At 40.8% G+C, this 18,293-nt stretch overlaps 1 protein-coding gene across 1 annotated transcript in view; it reads left to right on the top strand.

Moving 5' to 3' along the window:
- Positions 1-236: 236 nt before the first annotated feature.
- UNC5D (unc-5 netrin receptor D) overlaps positions 237-18,293 on the top strand; it is a 71,826-nt gene continuing 53,769 nt past the window's right edge. The window contains exons 1-4 of the mRNA XM_032204017.1: positions 237-318; positions 3,070-3,288; positions 10,039-10,182; positions 14,350-14,453. Coding sequence (XP_032059908.1) covers positions 237-318; positions 3,070-3,288; positions 10,039-10,182; positions 14,350-14,453 — 549 coding nt within the window. The remainder of the gene's footprint in view (positions 319-3,069; positions 3,289-10,038; positions 10,183-14,349; positions 14,454-18,293) is intronic.

The following is an 18,293-nucleotide window of genomic DNA, read 5'->3' on the forward strand; positions in this document are numbered from 1 at the left end:
CTAAGTACTTCTAAATTGTTTTTAAGGAGAGTTGAAATGTATCATCGTAATTTGTCTGATCTTGTTTGCTACCGATTGCAGTAGCCAAATTGTTTAGAACTTGAACGTGAAATAACATCTGGGGACAAACACTCCTTTTTTTTAGTCCCTCTTCCCATAATTTTGCCCTCCCCTGGAGGTCACACAAGGCTGTTGTGTGACTCCCATTTGCACAGCATCCAGATGAGCAGATTGAAATGGAGAGACCAGTCGTGGTGGTGGTCTTGAGGAAATTGCCTATCGCCTCGAAAAGCTGGGGGTCAGTACGGGGCAATGCCGGTGGGTCAGAAGTCACCCTTTGACAGAGCTGCAAAAGTACAGGGAGAGGGGTGTAGCAAATTTCACTTCTGATACTCCAGTGTGGTTGAAAGAACTTCAGTACGCTGGAAGGACTTCTTGTAGCTGTGCTGCAGCACAGCAGCTCGTGGAATCGGAGCAGTTTCTCCTTGAACATTTGAATTCTCAGCGCTGTCATGCCTGCGTGCACATATGGAGTTTGATGATCTGGTAGGTAATATCGGAAATGGAAGTACATCACAGCAGTGGCTGTTACTGAAGACATTTGGGGTAATCGCAGGACACCACTGAGTCAGATGGCTGGCAGTGAATCCACGAGCATCTCGTGATGGACAGCTTGTACAAGTACTACGTTTTTGTTACTAATGGGTGCACTGTGGGCTTTGACAAGAAGCATTTCAGAGATCGGACTTAATGGTGATTTTATTTTTAATGCATTTATTTGCTGTACAGATGTTTGAGGAGATAATGTGGGAAACATATTTCTGCTATAAAGTCTTCTAGTTTATTCGGAGGTTTTAAGATTTGTAAAGCACTCTGCAATCCCTCACTGAGGAGTTCTGTACAAGTCTAACCTTTCTTTAGGATGACAAACTTTCCTTGTAGAGATTGGTAAGAATATATAACTTGGAGATTAAAAAATGGAAAGACTTCAAGGCTGGAAAGGAGTCCTTGCTAGCAGAGGATGCAGGATGGATGAAAAGAAAAGCAAGAATAAAGAAAAAGGTGGCCCTTGAAAGTGAAGTTTAAAAATCGCATTTTTTTAATCCAGCTTCACTTTTGCCATCAGTAAACTGTTACAAATGGACATGAGAAAGGATACGCATTCTCAATTACTGATAAATTTCCTGCTGGAGCTCTAGTTAAATATAAAGTAGCTCTTGCTCGGTGCGTGTGATCGTACCTGTTCCAGGCCCTGGGAGCTGTAGGCACTGCATCACCTCTGCCCATTAAATGTTATTTTACAATCTGTTAGTTTTAAGGTGCTCATCAGTAACATGTTAACAATGGAAAGCGATAGTGTTAAATCCTGACCCCGCTCGCAAGGAGAATTATGCCCTTAATTTCAGCACAGCTGGAATTTCATCTTCGTGTCCTGCCCTAAGGAGCAAATTTAGTGGGATAACGGTGGTCATGGAAAGCTCTCTGGCTAAATGAGTCCTTAGGAAATTGTCCACCATTCTTCCTCCACACAGGCTTCTTGCTGCCTTGTGAAGCACTCAGATATTGATGGGAGCTTGGGATTTCCATGCCTCTCCAAAAGTCTTATAATGACATTTTTGTTATTTCCTATAAAGCATGGATTTAATAAAGCCTGCAGGGACTCAGTATTACTGAAGATTGACAAGATGGAAATTGGCATAAATGTTCAGCAGTAAAATGCTAAGAATTATGATAATATTTTATAAAGTACACTGAAAATGTGGTTTAAAACATTGGGCCCATTTGAAAAATGGAACCCTCTTGAGTTTATTTCAAAATCATAATCATCTCACAGCACTTATGCCGGGTATATTTTTGCATGCAGATATCCAGCGCTAAATGAGAGATGTATTTTTAAGAGAAGTAGCAAAATATATTCACTATTCTATAACCTTCTAGACCTGTGACCATTTTTAGACTTATTTATTTCATTATAAATTACTTTTTGTCTAACTTACCTCATTATTTTCGGTTAAATCACATATATATTGCCATCGGCTGTTCTTTCTCCGATACTGTATGCCCTTCATCTGCATACAGCCTGTGTCCTCCTCTGTTGCCATTTGGCTGTGCTGAATGTGCTCAGTAATTTGGAATCTTCCTTCATAAATCGATTTATTTTTTGCTGCTGTTCTCTGAATTTTCTCACAAAGCTGACAAACTGCTGAGATGAATCCCAGTGTTGCTAAAAATCAATGGGATATTTCTGATTTTCACACAGGATCTAGGATTTGACTTGATTAGAAGAGTTGCAGTGAGGCGAAGCTTGTGTTTGAGTGTTTCTGTCTTCATGTCTAAGAAATCGGAACATGTAGGCTTGTACGGTGCTGACTGCACGCCTTTGAATCCTCCTGCCCGTGCTGCAGGCTGAGAAAGCCTACATTATAAACATCTTGCAGGTTCTAGCCGTACAGAAACCACTTTTCCACTTTTATATCATCTGAAAGGGGCTGCAGTAAATGGGATCGGTGTAAAAGCATATTGAAAATTTCCTCCAAGTGGGTATGAAATCGCAGTTTGCGTATTCCACTGTTGGAGTGCTACAGTAATGCTGCTCGTATCAATATATTTCTCTGTGGTTAGCACTCTGATCCCTGTTAAATCTGCAGCAACTGTGTAAAAGAAATTACATTTAGCGTTTGAAAGAAGGAAGGGTTGGTAGTTAAGGCTCTGGACTGTTGTTTAAAAGAATAAGGTCTAGTTCTTGCACAGACTTTGTGTGTGACCGTAGGTGACCCATTTAATGGTTCTGTGCCTCAGTTTGCCATCTGTAAAAATGGCATTAGTGATGATATATTTTTCTGAAGCTTTACTTTTCTTGACAGTTCTTGCATTTAAGTTATTATTTTTGTGTATATATCTGTCAAATTCCTTGTAAAGCACAATCCTGACAACCATCAAGTTCTTCAAGTTTTTCTCTAATAAAATTATTGTCTAATAAAACGCAAAATGCTTTCCAGTCAATTAAATGAGATGATACAAAGATGGAACAACATGAAAAATGTGTATTTTCCTTTCCTTCCCCTTCAGGAAATGATAACAGTGAAGCCCTTCCAGAGTCTATCCCATCTGCTCCTGGAACTCTGCCTCATTTTATGGAGGAACCAGATGATGCCTACATTATAAAAAGCAACCCCATTGTCTTACGCTGTAAAGCTATGCCAGCCATGCAGATTTTCTTCAAGTGCAACGGTGAATGGGTCCATCAAAACGAGCACGTGTCGGAGGAAAGCATGGATGAGACCACAGGTAAGGGCTGATGTGTCCTTTGGAAGACAGAAGTGAGTACGGTGCCACTCAGCAATGTACAAACCAGAGCAAGGTACAGCAGAGCACACTCCACAATACACAAACAGGAGCACTGGGGGTTGTTGCAGGGCAGGTAGCTACAGGACTGCACTGAGCTGAAGGAGTGGGACCAGACACACATTCAGGAGTCCTATGACAATGCCAGCTCTGCTCAGAGCACAGCCAGTGAGCCGTGCTAGTGGGTGCAGAGCAGCAGCCTAAGCTCACTGCTGGGCTACCACAGCAGCGTGTTTTGGTTGGCTCGGTGTGTGGGTAAAGACAGATTGTGTGTGCTTGTGCTGCACCGCGTAGACACAGCTTTGTGGAGATGGGAGAAGTTTCCTAAATGCAAACGGAAAGGAGTGGGTGGGAGAGGGTAAGAAAAGGTCAGACCTGAAAGGCAGAGAAGGGGAATACAGATCCCGGCAGGAGAGACATACTATAACGGGGGAGATGGAGGGAATTAAAGCAACTGAAGGCGCAGGAGGTGTTGCACAGAGACAGTAACAAGTTGCATATGCACCACCACCTTTTCCAAATGGAGACATAGGGCTACGATAGACAGAGAGCTTTCTGTAAGAAAATAACAGTTTTTAGAGGGAACTTCTGTGTGTTTCAGTGCTGTAATTTGTAGTGGGAAATACAAACAGGAAAGAAGGATGCTTTTATGAAATTTCTGTCAGGATGAACCCCGAAAACCAATGGCAACATCAGTATATTGCATGACTCGACATTTACCTTCACCCCCAAGCGCTGATAGGGATTTGGTAAGTAATGAAGTTAAGCAGGAGAAATCCATTGTGTAAAAGTGTATATCTAAACAAAGAGGAAAAGAAGGGAGAAAGTTGAAAATGATCAAAAGATTTTATCATGCCTCCTGCACACCCTTTATCTTTTCTCATTTAGAAGAATCTTGATAAGTATTGCAAACCAATTTAATGCTGCACCGTCTTGTAATTTCACAATTCAGTTTTGTTATTGCTTTCCTTCTCTTTTTAAATTCCAAGATTGCTAGGCAACTCCAAGTATTGGAAATAGCAGCGTAGGCATAACATCCTCTCTATCAATATAAGAAATTCCTTTTGAGAGGAAAAAAGCTGTTTTAAAAAGAAGATATGTCTCCTAACGTGACAGTGGTGTTTGGAATTCTTTTTAAGTGACACATTCTGAAGAAATTTCATACTAACGGCTTTTTGTAAATGCTAATCTGGATGAATTTTAATTTTTGCAGTTACCTTTTCAAAAAGACTTTAATAGGTGTAACCTTTACTTCTAAAGGCAATGCTGAATCAATGTAGGAGAAATGTCGACCCTGAATGTTTTCCTTCCGTATGGTTAATGAAAATCTGTCATGTGAATACTGCAATTATGTTCTTGAAGCTTTGGATTAATAACAGAATGAAAAAAGATCAAGCAACTTTAGGTCTTTGGTTTTTAAGTGTGGTGGTTTTTGCTGTTGTTGTTGTATGTGTGTGGGTTTTTTTATTATTATTAAAACCAGTAACATTGAGTTTTGAAATGTGGACGCACAGCCTTAGAAAATGGGATCTAAAATACAAGTGGTGCAGGTTTTAATTTAGCCCAAGAACAGAGCTACCCATTAAGGTATTGCTGTCTGTACAGCGTGTGGTCCAGACAGCTCAGGGGGTTTGTGTGTTCTGAAAGCTACCCCAGTGGTCCTTAGGCACAGAAATGGAAGCAAAGGCTACGGTGTAATGTTGAAGGACAGTCCTGGATACTCTCTCCCATGATGTATCCGTATCCATAAATTATTTTAGAACTCTTACCCAGTCTTCAGTAAACAGCAGACTTGGGTTTTGTTGTTGTTTGGTGTTGTTTTTTGTGGGGGAGAATAAATATGCATACTGGCAGTGCCCTCATTTCTGGAGTCAAATCTGAGCATAAACACGTCTGTTACCAGGCACACGCAGTGTTCTGCATGCTGCGTGGGCTCCGTTGGTGAGAAGCTGCATGAATTTGCGCCACGAATGGTGCCTCTGGTTAAAGGGAGCGCTCTGATGTGCTCACCAAAAGGGAGGCCACACTGAGCGAAAAGGGGTCTGTCCTTCTCCATTCCTCCACTGCTTGTTATATGATGACAACTCAGAGAGGAAGCTTTGAAGAGGGGTGAAAAATAGGAGCAAAAACAAAAAAGAGGAAACTTAATGCTGACTGCAAGAAATGTACCTTAGCGTCTCTGCCAGCATGCTCCTAGCCAAGTGTATGCAAGAAGTACTTGGCAGTGGTACTTGAAGGCGCACTGCTGATGATGGATTTTACCTACAGCTTGTTATTGTGTATTTCTAGAAGGACAGGAAGGACAGCTGCTGGTAGGCAAGTGGTATATTTTGTCATTGTGATGAATATTAAATGCAATTTCACAGGCTACTGTTTTCATAGGGGAGAAATACAAATCTTAGAGTAAGACAGAGTCAATGTGTTAATTTGCACAAGAGGACGGATGTAGTTTTTGTAGTTTTGTAAGGTCCATGGATAAATACTGGGCTCTGACACATGCTGAGGATGTACAGGGGTCCTGGTGGGCTGAAGGAGCTTGCACTGAAGTCTGTTGTGGCTTTGCTGCTGTTGATGCAGAAGGTCCAGGCAGGCAAGCCAACGCATACTGTGGCTGTGATGGATCCATGTTCCCATCTCTGTGCTGTCACAGTCGATTGGTCAGTTAGAGACCAAGTTATTTCATCTTCTCCCTTGCTTCCTGAGCTGCAGAAAGCAGTCGTCTGCCTTTTTTTTATTTATTCCATAAATGTAGCAGAACAGGAACGTCGCTCACTATATATGTGGAAAGTAAGAGCCTGAGCTACTAGATGCTATTGCGATAATAATATAATAGTTATGGTTTGACTCATTTTCTTCTGTTTTGTTTGTTTGTTTATGTGTTTTTTTCATCTGAGAATTAGTTTACAAATATTTCAACTTTTGGTTTCGCCACAGGATCAAACCTGCTAAGAGTAACTAGAGTTTTCTTGTCTGATAAAGAAAAGGATTACAGCAATAACTGCTGTCAGCGTTTTTCTCATTTAAACAAATAAAGCTGACAAATGCTGAAGTTCTGTGCAGCTCTGTTATGTTTAGTACATGGAGAGCAATTATTCATCTGCTGCCAGCATTAGTCTATCTGCAGCTAAACCATCCAGCAGTGCAGAAAGCTTATTAGCATATCAGTACCAGAGTCATAATTTTATATTCTGCAAGGCTGTACCGTGTAACAAAAGATGATGGTTATAATTTGCACAATAATTTAAAGGGTTGGACTTGCAGTGCTTATTAGAGTTTTACAAGTTACAGGTAAAATGTTGTTCGTGTTTATGATGTGCCTGTTTTTCATTTGCATGGATTTTTCGTTCTGTGTCATTTCCTATGAACAATTTTTCTGGCATTTCTTGAGATGCAGAGGGCAGGTGAATATATCTGTTGATAAAATATAGTGATGATGAAGGAAGAATATATGCTTCTGTTCCCAGTAGGTTTGCTCTTCATAGTTGTTTCTAAAACAAATGAAAATATGTGTGCTTCCTCCATAAACAACACCTAACTTTCCCCAAAGACTTGATATTCTCCAGATCCGTTTTGTGGACTGGGAAATGGGGAGACCTCTGCAAGGGCCTGGATCCCTACCTCTCCCCTTCTCAAACCTTGGACCCTCAGCCCTCACAATTGTGCTGTTTAGTTGCCTGACTCAAAGCACATTAAGCATTGCTTCAGAAAATGCAGGCTTATCTATACTAATTAAATAACGTGTCAGTGAAAGGAAGCGCTGGGCTGGAGAATATTCTACCTTAACAAACCTGAAGCTGCAGATGCCTGTATTCAGTGATGACTGCTCAGAATTTTACAGCAGCAATGAGCCTAGAAATGACTCCTGCTCTTACACGTGGTGATTTTTCTGGTTGGTATCAGGGAAGGTTCTGTTGCTTGCACCAGTAAGCTGTATAATAGGTAGTTCTCAGCTCCTCATTTCCATTCGCTGCATCCAAAAATTCCTCGAGTAGCTCAGAAATTGAGAGAGTTCAGACGACAGACAGTGCATCATAACCGGGTGGGGGAACGGTAGCACTGTCAGCAAGGTTGTGGTTAACGGCTGGTGACAGGGAGGATTTTCATCCCCAGGAAGATGCTACGCAGAGGTCATGGTGGGGATAAGCTGATGGGAGGATGGGAGGTGAGCTGGATGTGCTCAGGTCCAGCAGGAGGCTGAGCACACCCAGTAGGCCCCAGCACCTTCACAGGAGCGTGCAGGGCAGCAGGGGCACTGATATGGGGCACAGGGTCGCACAGAAGTGTGTGTCAGCTAATTGAATGCTGGACAAGTGATTCCTGACTGAGACAGGCCATCATTGATAGGTCAGTATTTGTCAAGGACTAATCATTTTTCATCCTTGTCAAAGAAGTCTTTAAGTAGATGGGTTGCAACCTTGTTGGACATGGCTGCAAATTAGCTTGGAGTTGGAGGCTCTGGAGCTTGATGCTTTGTAGCTTGGACTGAGATGATCCAGGGACTGCAGACAGCTTCATTTATCAGAGCTTACACTATCAAGAAAGTGTGTGTCTGTCAGGGTCGTACAGCATGGCGGGACATGAAATATTGAGCCAGTTGAGGCCTGCTGTGGTCCAGGTCCTGTGCAGCAGGACTGAGATGTTCTTTAACAGAACTCACTGCCGTTATCTTTAACTTCTAAAGATCACTACAGAATGGTTGTATGGCTGAGAATTTGAGGATTCATTGCTGTCAGAGCAGCCTGGATGTTTAAATTGAGATGGTGCACTTCAAGCATATGTTTTACAGTCTGTGTCAGCGAGGACAGGAGCTGCTGACAGACCTGCTGAGCTCCGGGTGCGAGGTTTCGTTCCTAATGGCTTGTTTTCATGCTGGCAGAAAACAAAAGGGATTTTTTGTAAACAATTTTGAAAAATGCATCAACATATTTAAAAAAAAAAAAAAAAAAAAAAAAAAAAAAAAAAAGGCACAAATAAAAACAGCCAGGAAACCTCTGTTTGTTTATTACAGAGTGAATAAATATTTGAGTGACTAAAATGATTATTGAATCAACTTAGGAAGCTGTCACAGGTTTGGCCATATCTTAAGGTGTTACTGTGAAATATGACAAGCCAAACAGGATAAATGGAAAGAAATAAAAATGTCCTTTGCCTATTGCTGAAAACATAGCAAAAATTTTGACTTGCTTTGTAGTATTTAAAGCTCGCCTGACCTTCCCCAGCCCTCTTCCCTGAGCATCCCCAGTGGGCCTCATCTCTCTTGTTTACCCAGGGAACAAACTGGCTTCCTGGTGCCTTTCAGAAGTGAAATACCCAGCTGTTAATGATGCCTGAGATTAAGTAGAAGCCAATTTTTATGGAGTTCAGGTTTAGAAATTTCTTGCTGCTTTATAAACTTCACAGGCATGAAATATTTTAAGATTGAGTTTTCATTCATTTCCAGTGAAGGGGAAATAAGTATCCTGGGACTGCACCAGAGGAGAAATAGAAGAAAGTAGTAGGCATGAATTCTTTCAATTTTCAAATTAATGTTTTTCTGACTAGCTCTTTTAAATGATTCTTAATGCCTTTTAACCCTGATTTGGATTATGTTTCCTCTCCTCAGCACTGTCGTACAAAAGAGCTGCAGACATGGCAACCATCCCAAGCATGTAAAATAAAGTGTCAGGCTTACAAGACTTTGGTCTTTGTTGTCTTGTATTTACCTGCAAACTTTGACAGAAGCAAATGCTTCTGGTCTGAAGGGCAACACTGCTAAATTTCATCTGTGCTCAGGAGGTTACGAAAATGGTGGCAGGCTAAGAAAAAGCACAGGACTTTCTCCATCCTTACTCCCGGCTAGCCTTCATTATTCCATTAGATCCTTCTCTCAGTTCTCTGGGTGAAACTGATTTCTACCTTGGGAAGAGATAGGTATTCATTTTAATAAACAAGCAAGTTTGCAGTAGAAAACCAACAGCAGTGCACTGCAGATGAATTCAGCAAGGCTCTACTTGAGGAAAGAAACTGGATAAAATAAGCCGGGTGCCTCTCTGAGGTTATAAATGCTTCTTTTAGTGAAAGCGGAAAAAAAAAAAAAGTCAAGGCTTTGCTTTTGAAGCTGGATCCCTTGGTTCCCGTGGCAGAGGACCATCTCCATTTGTGAGATGTGCCATTTCTTTCCCCTCGTCTTTTCTAACAACTTCCAGACTCTACTGGCTTGAGCTTAGCTTTCCTCATGCTGCACTTGTAGGGCAAAGCTCTTCTCTCCTGTGTGAGGAAACAGCTGGAACCAAGTCTGGAATTCAGTGGGGCTTTGTTAGTTCCTGGCACGCAAACATAGTTCTGGATGGGCCTACTGGGGTACTTGGGAAAGGTTTTCAAGATCGCTAAGAATTAGGTGGAATACAGTTTTATTGCATCTTATAAAAATCCAAATAAGCATTTGGGAGAAAAAGGCACAAGATAAAAGGTTTCTGAAGTGTTACATTCTTGCAAAGACCACAGTGGGTGGGTAATTCTTTTAACCCAGTGCATTGTGACCTATTCAGCTCTTAGGATTTAATTAGCAGTAATATGTCATTATCAAAGTAATTAGAGCTTTGCCTTGATTTAAAATGGAATTGTTTAATTAAAAGAAAAGGTTTGGCTAACCTTAGCCTTAAGCCCAAGTAAGATAGCCTGTATTGGCTAATTTTCTGTGTCTTTCCCCTTCAGGCTTGAAAATTCGGGAGGTGTATATCAACGTGACGAGACAGCAGGTGGAGGACTTCCATGGGCCAGAAGATTACTGGTGTCAGTGCGTTGCATGGAGCCACCTAGGGACCTCAAAGAGTAGGAAGGCATCTGTCCGCATAGCCTGTGAGTAAATGTTCTGCTATTCAAGGTTTTGTAAAGTATGGAAACATGCTGGTTTTTTAGGGTTAAATACATATTGATACCAGTGAGGCACTATTGTCTTTACAAGTGCTCGCTTTGACATACCATAGAAAAGCATACCTTTTTTTAAATTATTATTATTTTCAGAGCTTTCTTTTATTTTAATGTAGATTGATTGATTTGCATTTACACTCAGCAAGTCTGTTTCTCTCAGAGATTCTGCCTGGATCACATACTCACAGTTTCATAACAATGCAATATGATAAAAGAGGCTAATGCAAACTGAAAGCCCCCTGAAAAGTGCCCTTTTGCTCCACTCCACATAGGAAAGACGGGTCTAAAACATCTGGAAAACCATTTAACACTATCTAATATGCTTCGTATAAAAAGTGCAAAAATACACTAGAATATTTTGTAGCATGGTGTTCTAAATTTAATTTTCAATATCAAAGCATATTATTGGTTGTCAGGTATGATAAGATGTGGGGACAATGAGATGAAGGTAGGAAAAATTGGGTTATTCTAATCAGTGGAGGAAAAATGTTAAGCTTTAAATAAAAGCACTGTAGATTAATTAAGAGTTATGATGAGCAGGCAGGAACAGTTACTTGGTTTAAACTCCTTTAGCGCAAAAGACAAAAATTTTTAACATAACAGGGAGCAGAGGACAACTGTTTCCCCAGTTGGAAAGTGTTCAGACTCAGTCTATCTCTGTTCTTCATATCTGAAGTACTATGCTGTAGTGTTACCACTCTCAATCAACGATTCATTATCTGAAAAAAAGATGGAATGGAAAATGTAATAAATGCCATCATAGTAAGAGGGACATCAAAGGACAGAACCCAAACACAATTGTTATTTTGAGACTGTGGAGATACTTGAAGACTCATCCAATTTTTACCCTGCAATTAGATCTGCTGCATTGTTCTAACAGAATCAGAGCCTGAAAACGTCCTTTGCAGCGCTGCTGCTAGCAGGAAATTACTTTCCCCCAGTCTGTTGTGAACCCTTTTTCCTTTAAATCACCACTTCAGGTCTTTATAGACCTAGTCCCAGGAAATGATGACAACACGCTGAAAAAAGATGGGAGAAATGCTTCTCGGGAGGGAATGGGAACGCAGGGGGAGGTCTCGGTGAGTCAGGAGGCTCAAGCAAGAAACTCTGATTGCTAAATTTATCAGATAGCATTCTAGCAATTTGTGATAAATCTTTTTCCCTTTTTCCTATCATGATAACTAAAACATTTGAAGTAAGAAATAGGACAATGTACCAACTCCGTGATTTTATAAATGACAGATTTTTTAGCTGGCTGATTTAGTTTGAATGTGTAAATATGTGTAAACTCAGGTTTTTTATTTTACTGCATTAACTGTCATAACATTGAATGATCTGATAATTCCTCGGCATTGCTGAGCTGCAAAGGACTATTATTCTGAATTGAATTTTTATTGACTTTTCTCTGCACTGTGATTTCCCAACCCCATAACGTGGCAATATGAGTAAAAATCAGAATGAGGCGAAGCAGGTGGAGCCGTGTGTTGGGACTTTTAAACCCGTCACTGTGGTACCAGTTCTCCTGCAAGCTGCATCCCCAGCTGCCATCCCTAACTGCAGATATCACATTAGCCTAGCAGGCACTCCAGAGAGCACTCTTCATTTCTGCTCTCTGTACTGTCTTACTGACGGGCTGAATGTTGCATCCGAGCACGGTGTGGCTCTGCTACTTTTACATGCAGCCATGTTTTTTTACGAAAAGAAAAGCAATTCTTGAGTGCGGAGATGTAGACACTTTTTAGTAGTCCAGACAGAGCAAATGAATAGCTGCCAGGAGATGTCTGCAACAACTCCCCTCCGTGAGTTTCCAGAGCTCACCCTTTCATGGACCTGTGCCACCCTGTCTGCGGTGAACAACACAGCTACTTAATTTGGGGCATGGATTTCTGACCTAGAGAATACCCTGCAGAGGGCTAGAGATGAGAATGTGCAGATCTAATTTGTGATAGCATACGGAACTTGTAACCATTTCAGAGATTTTTCACAGCACCTGTCACTGCGATGTGTAGTGTCGACTTCTGTCTTTCCTTTTTTCTTTTTTTTTGAACGTATAGTCTTGAGGTTCTAAATTGTGAGTTGAGTCCAAAGCATTACAGCACTTTATATTTCTCAGAAAAAGCAGGTAAGTATTTCTTTCTGGTAGTGCTGAATGCAGGGAAAGCGAGAAGATGGATCATGCTCCATTTTTCATCCTAATAAAGACATTTGTAGGCACAACTGCATCTGAAGTGTTAATGAATGAGTTTTTAAGTAGCATACTGAAAAAAAAAGATTGGTTATCTGTGTGAAAAAATCATCATTAACAAAGAATCATAAAAAGGAGAATACATGCACTACATGAATCTTTTCTCTAGTGACTGGCTGGCTTGCTAAAATAAGTCTTAATGTATTTTATAAAATATATTAAAGTGTAACTGATTCAGAGCCTCTGCTGTTTAAGGGGCTGTATTTCATGAAGTGTAAGCAATGGAGAAAATTAAATCAGTAAATCCACACTGTGGAATTTGAGACACTGTTTGAAGAAAATGAGTATGTCTAATGGAAACATCCTAACTCTCAAAGCACACGTTGTAAGTAATATTCCTTCTGTTATGCTTCCCTATCACAACAAGCAAAACTTTACATAATCATGGGCGTACCTGGGTCAGGTCAATGTCATTAGATACAGGTTTTCTTGATGTTGTGATTTACCCGGACACTTGCACACAGAAGTCCTGTGGTCACATCGGTATGACTCAGGCAATATGCGTGTTTTCTTATCTTTAATTATTGGCTTGGCCATGGTATCTGAGTAATTACATTTCTGAACTGAAGCAGTCTTGTCGTTGGTCGGTTTGGAATGTGTCCAGAGCCTGCATCTGACTGGGAAATTGGCATGCAGAGATGGCAGCGTTTGCTGGCCCTGTGAACCTTCTCTCACCTTACTTTGCTGATAATGCAGCCGTGGGGCTGGTTGTTCTCATCTAAATGTATAGGTTCTGCTTTGCTCAGCATTTGAAGTCTGTGTTTTTCCTTAAAGAAAAGAAAATCTGGGTTTCTCCATGGGGATAAAGTTTGGAAAAATTGTTTTTTCAGTTTTTTTTTTTGTTGAAGCATTAAATGTAATACCTCACACGCTTTCTCTGTCGTTTCCCAACCTCCCGTAAAGCAAAATGCTCTGATACTGGTCTTGTGCCAGGATTCTAGGCCAGAGGTGGGAGGCATTCAGACACGTAGACCTCCACTTTGCTTATTATGTCCTCACCTTTGCAGTCCTTGCTCTGCTCATGGAAATAATACCAGGAGTTGTTCACATGCAAGTTGGTTTAAGGAGGACCAAAGCAATAAATATTATAGTATCTACTAAACTCCTATCTCCACCATAAGATAGAAAAATTGAGTTCAATCTAGGCATGGGCAGGGGTCCCGCATGATTTTTATCATCTAAATAGAAAGCAAATCAATATTCCTGAAGAACATCATGCTGGAATATTGCCTAGGGTACATGTTCTAAAGCAAATCTGTTGGAATCCTGGGCAAACCTCAAGTTCATGTGCACTCTTTTTCATTTATGCTAGATTGCACAGCCTCCCTCCAGCAATCAGATCTTTCTTTTTTGCTTTTGGATTCTTGGTACTGGATAAATTGATCTATTTCTTTTCCCATCTTTCCCTCCAGCTTGCAGTCCAGGCAATCTAAACAAACACACAGGTTAGAACATTTTATAAAATACCCTGGCACTGATTAAAGGCAGCATGCGCTAAGAAAATAATTCACCCAGCCTTGGATTTGTTGGTGTTGGTGCAAACAACACCCTCCAACAGTACCATGCCCTGTAGTCACCCACTTTCTTAAAGATGGAGAAAAGGAAACTCAGCTATAGATGTAGTATCCCTCTACCTTTCTTCATATGCAGAATTGTAACTGTCAGTTGTCCATTGCTTTACACACATCCCTAAGAATATGCAAGGCAGTGTAGTTACTTCTGTAGCCTACATAGTATTGTTTGGGGAAGAATGGCTTTTGGAATTCCTGTATCTCAGCATTTGAAGTCTGTATTTACCCAAGTAAAGTTGCACTGAAGGAATAATGAATTATTACATAAACTCTCTGCAGATTTACGGAAAAACTTTGAGCAAGACCCGCAGGGGAAGGAGGTTCCTATCGAAGGGATGATCGTTCTCCACTGCCGGCCCCCTGAGGGAGTCCCTGCAGCTGAGGTGAGGCTTTCTGCATTTTACTGGTGCCTCCTGGGCTGGTGGGAAATGGGGAGAGAGGCCAAAAGGGCTCAGGTACCATGTGGTTTTCATGGCTTAATATTGGTTGCAGTGTAAGTAAACACTTCACAGAGTAAGTAAAAAACACTTCATGTTTTTGTTACTCATTCAAAAACTACAGTGTTTAAAGGTGAGAAAAAAGTTTTCAAGTGAAAAACTATTTAAATTCCATGTGTTTTCTTTGAGACCCAAAAAAACAAATTATGACCTATTGAGTAAATAGGTACACTGATTTGGTTTGCTGAATTGATTGCATGCATTTGGCTGGTTTCCAACGTCTGCATAGTTAAATAGCCAAGCAGTGCTATCGTTGCTGGAATTCAACCACTTGGGAATTATTGGGAATTGGGAAGATAATTTTAGAATTACCTGCTTTACAGTCAACAATCAAATAAAATATCTGTGTTTTATGAAAGTTAGAAATTATGTTGAATGAAAAACTGGCATTTTAATTGTTTTCTACAGATAAAAATTGTAGAGTTCTCAGTAAGCCCTGATTTACTGTTGTTGATTGTAAAATTGTTATTGCTGCTGATAAAGCCTGTAAATCTTAACAGGTCATATCTTGTTGTGGACAGTAAAATTTCACATAAAGGCTCAGCATGCAAGCCTAATTCTGTGCTCATCAAGGTAAACAGTCTACTGAAAATAATTCAGTGTCTTTAGAAACTGGGTATCAGACTCAAATAAATAATGATTATGGTCTGTGGCAGTAAGCTCAAGGTTATAAACTCTTTTGGTATATTCAAGTTAAGAAAGACCTGACCTCTTAAATAAGTGGACGAGAAATAACTGAGATAGCCTGTAAGTCTTGCTCAATAATTGTTATGTCTGTGCATGTGGGTACCAAGATGTGTAGAACATTGCAAAACCCAGGGCTGGCAACAAATCAATGTCTTTTAAACAAGAATTTATTTCTTTAGAGTTTGGATGAAGCCCTAGATTAAAACGTAAGGCTTGAAAGCAATGGTAGGTGAAGCCTGTGCTTGTTTCATTAGATGCAAAATAGATGCTAATTGAGGCATTGCTTTTTTGTTTGTTTTGTTTTTTTAATCCATACTCTGCATGGACCTGAAAATGCAAACTGAAACCAGAATGGATAGGAGATTCATGCCCCATTTGTGTCACCAATATCTATCTGAATCCCTTAGAGAAGATTCTGATTATTCTATTCCATCAAGTGCAGAAGTGCAGGCACATTATTCTCCCAAAGAGCACACATTTCCTGTGCTTGCCGTAGTCACAAGTTAATCTAGCGATTTATTTCTGACAATGGCTATGAATGAATGATGTAGTCAAACCTCTAATCATGCAATGCAGTTCAATAAGAGGCAGCTCCTTTACAACTGGAATGAGATTCAAGTTCAGCTCAATTATTTATGTGAGCCTGCCCCATTATCAACAATATAAATCTTCATCTCTGGAATTGTTTTTCTGCAGCTTAAAGGTGTTGAAGACTTGTTAAACCTAAGGACAGAAATATTAAAAGTAAATGTTCTTTATACAAATCTCCTACACCATGCTTAATCCTAAAAATCCGAAGTCATTAGTCCTAGAAGAAATGGAAAGCAGGGGCGTTGGTGGTGACAGCTGACAGTTTCCTAGGAAGCACTGGGAAGGAGAGCTGTTCTTTCCCACTATTCCTGTCTGCATTGCTAGTCATTCCTCAAATATTTTTACCTCAGTGACTTTAACCATGACTGGTACTTCCTTTTTTTAAAACTGTTTTAGTGGATCTCAGCATAGTCCTTAGTGGGCAGCAGTACTTGGTACTGCCTGCGTTCCCCAGCTGTGTTTATGCCATTATGTGCCATCAGTGGCAACCCCTTTCTGTGCTTTTGTGCAAGAGAAAGTGAGCAGCAGCGTTGGGGGTCCGCATCTGACAATTCCTGAGATGTCATCACAGTCGGCACCTCTGCCAATGGCACCTCTTAGTGCTAATCTTTGTTTTTCTTTATTTTGGGGGTGAGATGGCAGGGATGACAGGGTGATCATGCAGTGATCGAGACCAAATGTCATGAAGAGGTAGCAACAAAAATATCTGGATTAAGTTTGCTTATTTGTCTTAATTTCTGCACACAGCATATATAAAAGCAGTTAAGAGAATATGGATTAAAGGTTTGGATCCATAGTTTTAAAGTATCCAAACTGTAGATGGCTTAAAATTTGACTCGTATAAATTAATTTACAAATAATGGAAGCTAATGTACCATTGTCAATGCTCTGCATGCTCACACAGTTCACTTTTAGTAAATAGTCTTTAAGCTGAATAACATATTAGTGAAAGCAAACAATCAAGGAGGATTACAAATAAAGAACTGCGGTGTTCTAATTCAGCTTTAATTTTACACAGGCATGAATCAAGAGCACCAAATCCTGCTGAGGCAAGCGCTGATTTTAATGCTGCTTTGAAATGCGCTGTACTGTCTTGACTCATTTAGCAGCAAATTTTAGTAGCTTGTGTCAGCTGGGTCTTAAGTAAGAGACATAGAAGAAGCATCTCTCTAAATCTGCATCCTCTTTCCAAGAATTTGATTACGGTCTTCATAGACCCAAAGTCGATCTCCTGTGCATGAAATGCTATTAAATGTGCCTGGTTTTTACTACTAATAAATCCTCATGTGGCAACAGCAGCTGAGAGAATTGAGTAACTGAGATACTGTTTTACCCTTGCAAATAGTTCAGGTAGCATTAGCAAATTACTGAACCATTTTTTATTCTGCAGCAGTAAGAATGGGCAGGGATAGGCACCTGCCTCTCAATGTGGGAGTACCACATCCACAAACTGCTCTTTGGAGCTCGGCTGGTCTGCTCCTAGCGTGCTGCTTTTCAGCTTGTGTGCAGGGCCAGGACTGAGCCCCCTGTGTTCTGCCCTGTGTTCCTGCCTCTGCTGCCTTTTTCAGGTTTCTCATCTCCGAAGTTTGTTCCTGTAAAGAGAGGAACGTAAGAAAATTCTGCAGATCTTTGCTTTGGGAGGTTGATGAGTGTGGGGAACTTTCTGTGTGCATTGCCACAGCAGTAAGAGAATCAGAAAACGCAAACCCTGACACTAGCCATATTGTAAAAGGGTTTTAAATCTTCTTCTTGTGCATTTGCATGGCAAGCAAAACAGAGCTGGTGAGCAGCTGTGCTTGCAGGCATCAGCACCCAACCCAAATAAATTCATTTTTTTATGAGTTAAACATCAAAACAAAAAAGAAAATCCGTCATTTTAAGTAGAGCATCTGATAATCCCCTGCTGCGGCAAATGTTGATTTAAATATAACAGAATCTCTGCTGGCACGAGCTTGATGGGACCAGAGCCATTTCTTTCACAATTGATGAGGAGTTGGCCTAGAGAAGAGACAGTTCTGGCTTCCAATCCCCACAACAGATTCTCCCCATAGATATGTTTATTAATTGTGTGCAATAGGGGCTTCATTTAGCTCGGAGTGTATGCAGTAAGGCAGTTCTGGTATAGTGCAGGAGCTGGATAAACTGTCTGCTGAATCCATGAAGGCATGCTGTGTTTCTTTAAGCTGCATTATCTGCTGGTCTGACTAACCAGTAGCCGTCCTTCTGCGTCCTCCTCCCTTCGCTCACAAACTTCAGCTGTTAGAAAGCTTTCCTGCAGCCTACCAGTCAGACACTGGGCATGGTGCAGAGCAGCTTATCCTAGCCGAGATCCGTGTCTGTTCAGTCACTGCAGCACCTTGGGCAAGTGCATGGCTCCCTGCCAGGCTCCGTCAGCTCAGAGCCCATCGGTTTGTCTCTAAAATATAAGAGAGAGATTCACAGACTCTT

Source organism: Aythya fuligula, chromosome 27 (assembly GCF_009819795.1).
Source record: "Aythya fuligula isolate bAytFul2 chromosome 27, bAytFul2.pri, whole genome shotgun sequence".
Lineage (NCBI taxonomy): Eukaryota > Metazoa > Chordata > Aves > Anseriformes > Anatidae > Aythya > Aythya fuligula.